Source organism: Gobio gobio (assembly GCF_949357685.1).
Source record: "Gobio gobio genome assembly, chromosome: 21".
NCBI classification, from domain to species: Eukaryota; Metazoa; Chordata; class Actinopteri; order Cypriniformes; family Gobionidae; genus Gobio; species Gobio gobio.
The window spans coordinates 8,007,916-8,013,915 of NC_137117.1; the positions used below are offsets into that span (position 1 = coordinate 8,007,916).

Below are 6,000 nucleotides of genomic sequence, written 5' to 3' on the forward strand. Positions count from 1 at the left end.
CAGGAGACAAAAAGCCAGGCAGGGAACAACTGACAGGAAACAAAAGACAACAATCCAGCACCGGACTGCAAACACAAGGAGACTATAAAGGGAACAAACAAAGCAGGTGATGAGAGAGAACAGGGGCAAATCAATCTATGATCAGGTAACAAGAAGGGCGGGTTTAGACAATAGACAGGAGACATGACATCACAAGTACATGACTAGCAACAACAATTACCAGTCATGTGCTCACACAAAACAAGATAAACCCGGAAGTGTCAGAGCTCTGTCACAAACCAAGAAAATACTAAACAGAAGTGACAGAACTCTGACATGTACAGGTTTCTTATTGGAATCCTTTAGGATTTTTTGACAAGGGTGGTTTCTACAAAGCCCCGCCTTCTGAAAAACCCAGAGTCATCTGATTGGCCAGCTGACCCAGTGTGTTGTGATTGGCCGAACACCTCAAGTGTGTGTCAGAAATGTAACACCTCTTAGCATAATTGTGAGTTTCAGCTTCAAAAGCTTCTAAAGCAACTGTAAACACAAACAGTTAATAATGTTGTTAACATATCAGTTTGAGCCTGAGTACGATTGTGGAGGATGCCAGTGGAACCAACTTTGCAAGCACGGCATGAGCAAAATGTTTCACATTGAATTTTTCTCTTACCTTTTAATATACAATTTTATAACGGTTTAACTTGTCTTCTTCATTGCAACAACTTAATGTCCTGAAGTGACAACATAAAATACAATTAAAAAACATACTGAAGAGATGAAGAGGCACTGGGATAAATCATTCTCCCATCAATAGTTGGGATGAGTTGCCCTTTCCCTGGGAGCTATCGGGTGTCAACCGATTACACCTGTGCTTATGAACAGTATTGTCTAATGGCCAGAGGTGGGTAGTAACGAATTACATTTACTTCGTTACATTTACTTGAGTACATTTTTTGTGTACCTTGTACTTTTAGAGTATATTTAAAGATGGGTACTTTTACTCTTACTCAAGTACATTTCTTGTGAAAAAACTGTACTTTTACTTTGTTACATTCGGTGGCGTTCCTCCGCTACTGTCAAATGGTAATAATTATATTATATATTTTTTTAAATAAGTTAATATGACTTTCGCAAGTCTCACGAAACGTTGGAGAGGCTGCTCGCGAGAGGCGGCTATGCATCACCCGCTTATAATTAGCGCGCGTTTAGTCGGAAGATGATGGCCGAAGCAGAGGAAGATGTGTGTGAGCTACGGGAGGCAGATCACCCGTGGCATCAAGTTCAGTCTATGTTTTCACTCCAAGATGTCAAAAATAATAGTTTCATAATGTGTGTGCTGTGCACCAAAACGAACTGATATCTCAGCATACAAGAATTCCACCCTGGAAAAACATGTAGCGGTAAGTGTCACAATGATGCCTATATTTGAACACTATAAATGGCAATTGGGTAACTATGGGAAATTGTCCCTTATTGTAATACTATTTCACACACTGTCCGAGTGTTTTCCTCATATGCGCTCTTGTGCATGCATAATCGTTTGAATCCTCCAAACAACACACGTCCACGAACAAACGTTCACATCTGCACATTTACATACTGTATCCTTTCTTTCCACAAAACGAAACAAATTGAATAGCCTAATGTGACGTCTTGCATTTATACACAAATCCGGACAGACACCTGTCTGAAGTGTAGAAAATACATAAAAACGGGATTGTATTTTATTCCTAAAGAATATATATATATATATATATATATATATATATATATATATATATATATATATATATATATATATATATATATATATATATATATATATATATTACTATAAGGTTTATTAGTTAACATTAGTTAACTACATTAGTTAACATGAACTAATAATGAACTGCACTTATAAAGCATTTATTTATCTTTGTTAATGTTAATTTCAACATTTACTAATACATTATTAAAATCTTGTTAACATTAGTTAATGCACTGTGATTTAACATGAACAAACCATGAACAGCTGGATTTTTATTAACTAACGTTAACAAAGATTAACTAATGCTGAACAGAGGTGTTGTTCATGGTTAGTTCATGTTAATTAATACATTAACTAATGTTAACTAATACAACCTTATTGTGTTACCGAGAGGTGTGTGAAAGCTCTCCAAGTAGTCTGAAATTCAGGGTTTTCGCTTCTTATCAATCAGATCGAAAGTAACTAGTAACTAACTACTTGAGTAGTTTTTTCATCAAATACTTTTTTACTCTTACTCAAGTAAATATTACGATTGTTACTTTTACTTTTACTTGAGTAAATATTTCTGTGAGTACTTGTACTTTTACTTGAGTACAGATTTTGGCTACTCTACCCACCTCTGCTAATGGCTCGTTTCTACCGTGCGGTACGGTTCGTTACGGTTCAGTACAGTTCAGTACGGTACGCAATTTTTGCCGTTTCCATTGTGAGAAGTTGTGAATGGTACCCTAATTCTGAAACATGCCGTACCACTTTTTTGGCACCCTTCCATTGGGGTACCTAGCACAGTAGTCCGTTACTAAAGGGTGGAGCTAGACTCTGCAGAGCATTGATTGGTTGACAGAGAATCGTTATTTGCTCATGGTTTTTTCGGCTGTGTTTTTCTTTGCAGCCTTGGTTCAAACAAAGCATGTCTTCTTGTGACAACAGCCACATGCGGAGAAGTAAGAACAAGATCTGATCTTCTGTATGTCATCCATTGTTGTTTACACTGTTGCTTTCTATTTCACATGAGAATGAAGTTGATCGCTACACCACGCCTATCATACACTCTTAAAAATAAAGGTTCTTAAATGGTTCTTTGGTGGGGTGTATGGTTCCATGAGGAACCTTTAATATCCAAAGAACCTTTCCATTGCACAAAAGGGTCTTTGAAACGCAGGAAGGTTCTTTAGACTATAAAATGGTTAGAAAAAATGGTTCTTTAAAGAACCTTTCACAAAACGGTTCTTCAGGGAACCAAAAATGGTTCTTCTATGGCCTCATGTGAAAACTTGTGAAAAATGTGTTTTATTTGCTATTGTTCTCGTTGCGTCAAGTCAAGTCAAGTCAAGTCAACTTTATTTATATAGAACTTTTAACAATGCAGATTGATTCAAAGCAGCTTTACAGTGCTAAACAGCAAAATAATGCAACAGAATTATTCAGCTGTATAGCCATTCCGGAGAAAACGGTGATTTCATCAGTTCATTTAAATTATCATACAGTGATAGTGTGGACTTTAGATCAGTAATTAGATCAGTAATTTAGTTTATATGGTTAATTTAGTTTAAGAATTAGATTTATTTGGATATTTAGTTGAAAAAATTAAGAAAAAATTAGTGAAATTTAGTGTCCCCAACTGAGCAAGCCAAGCCAGAGGCAACAGTGGCAAGGAAACCAAAACCCCATCAGGTGACCTAATGGAGAAAAATAAATCTTGGGAGAAACCAGGCTCAGTCGGGGTGCCAGTTCTCCTCTGGCCAATTAACAAACAGCGCATGATTATTATTCTGGCAACTTTACAGGTCAGAGGTCATAATAGATCGGAATATTCGAAAGATCAGAGGCAACACACCGGAGACGGGTTTATTGAGGATGACGTATTGATTAAACAATTATTAAATTGTAATATTCGAACAATCGGAGTCATCACGCCAGAGACGGGTTTATTGAGGATGCCGTGTCAACGAGGCAATTTCAGGGGGAGTCTAAAATACTCTATCATTTGTTGCGGCTCTGAGACGGTCGTGACAAATATGGGGGCTCGTCTGTCCGTTGTATTTGAGAACACCAGCTTTTTTTAAAACATTTTTATGTTCTGATTAAATTAGTAAAGCAGAAAGTGTCTTTGTTTTTACAGTGTAGATCATGTTGGAGAGGTCATGATTACAGCAGGACTACGCAAGTGTGAGTCCACACACACACACACACACACACACACACACACACACACACACACACACACACACACACACACACACACACACACACACACACACACACACACACACACACACACACACACACACACACACACACCTTTTGCTATAGCTTTGTTGTGTTCTAAATGTTCTTTCCTCTAATGTTTCCTCTTGTGTTCAGATGCCTGTAATCTCACACTGGATCCAAACACAGTAAACGTTCATCTCTGTCTGTCTGAGGAGAACAGAAAGGTGACGCGATTGGAGGAGCAGCAGTCATATCCTGATCACCGAGAGAGATTTGATTACTTTCCTCAGGTTGTGTGTAGAGAGAGTCTGTCAGGACGCTGCTACTGGGAGGCTGAATGGAGCGGGTGGAGGGGGGCTGTTATATCTGTGGCACATAAAGAAATGAGCAGGAAAGGAGGAAGTGACGATTGTAGGTTTGGATTCAATGAAAAGTCCTGGAGCCTTGATTGTTCTGGTGACATTTTCACTTCCTGGCACAACAAAAATAGCACTGACATACCTGACGCATACCCCTCTAAGAGAGTAGGAGTGTATCTGGACTGTCCGGATGGCACTTTGTCCTTCTACAGCATCTCTAAAACACACACACTCACACACATATACACATTTCACTCCACATTCACTGAACCCCTCTGTGCTGGATTTAGGGTTTTCATTGACTCCTCACTGTCTCTTGTGTAAGTTTGAACAGCCAAGCACTGTTAATCGCGTCAATGAAATTACTGATGAAAAGGGTTGCTACCAACGTTTTATTTTTTTATTTAATCAACAATAAAGACAACATGTAAATGAGAACCATGATGAAAATTAAACATTTACATTTAAAACAATAAAAAAACGGAAAAGTTTTGAAGAAAAATAACAAAAGTATGATTGTTTCTTATAATCCATTCAATAAAAGAAATTGACCTGATTGAATTGAATGAACACAAGTAAACTGAACTTATACATAATATATGAGATTATTCAGATATAAACATTTAAAATCAAATCTGCACAAAAGGTCACAAATACACACATAAACTTGAACTGTGATGTTAACTAGTAATTCACTATATTCTTTTACAATAGTGTACTCCTAATGTTGTTTCAAGAGCTCATGTTTTCACAAGGACAGTGTTGATGTGTTTTTATTTTAGTTGTCATTTTGGTTTTTAAAATTTCAGAATAATTGTTTTAATTCTGAACTTTCTCAGAATAAAATGTTCTTTTGATGATTGAAATTAGATATTTTAATTTTGAGTACAAAATTAACAAATAAAATATTGACTGAATTTAAGCAAATCAGCATTTTGCTTTTTGTAAATATAATGCTTTTGTGTAACCCTAAATGTTTTTATTATCTCTTTATCACCTTTTTATGCATGTTACAGACATTTGTCACTAATAAAACAATTTGTGGCAGGAATTATGCTAAATACATTAGACGCTGTGTTATCCAGATTTAATGCTTCTTTCTACAAGTTTATTATTTTCTTTTTTTTCTTGTATGGTGTTGCTGTTTCTATTTTCATTTTCTTGTTTCAATAAAGTTTAATATAGTTTTATCTAAAATTATGTTTGTTGTTGACATTTTTTAACATTAATGTGTATTTTAAGGAACTTTTATCTAAAAATATTCAAATTAAAAAGTGCAGCTTATTCATTTTCAAGAATGAGATTGTACCAAGAAAAATACATTTAAACATACTCGTAAAAAGGTGTTGAGCAATTATAGTAAGCAATGAACAGTCCTAAATGTTATATATATACAATTGATATGACTGTTGAAAATAAACAAAGGGTAGCTAACAAAAAAATGTAATAACAAATGTATTCAAGATAATCAAGAGTGAGCCAAATATGAGCAAGCTCTAGCAAAAGTAAAATAGTAAACAGTGAAAATGTATGCAGTCAAGCAGCCATAAACATAAAAAATATATACAGTATATATATTTTGTCACGTGACCATTAAAACCTGTTAGCCTGCACCCCCACTTTTGAGAAATCCCAAGAAATGGCATACCCGGACTAAAACAGATACAGTTCATGAACCCTTTGCACTAAAAGCATAAG

General features: G+C 35.8%; 1 protein-coding gene across 1 annotated transcript in view; it reads left to right on the plus strand.

The window, feature by feature from the left end:
• Positions 1 to 5,495, plus strand: part of LOC307117740 (protein NLRC3-like) — a 38,106-nt gene extending 32,611 nt beyond the window's left edge. Inside the window, exons 10-11 of the mRNA XM_079802778.1 lie at positions 3,855 to 3,901; positions 4,097 to 5,495. Coding sequence (XP_079658904.1) covers positions 3,855 to 3,901; positions 4,097 to 4,626 — 577 coding nt within the window. The 3' untranslated portion in view covers positions 4,627 to 5,495. The remainder of the gene's footprint in view (positions 1 to 3,854; positions 3,902 to 4,096) is intronic.
• The last annotated feature ends 505 nt before the right edge of the window (positions 5,496 to 6,000 follow it).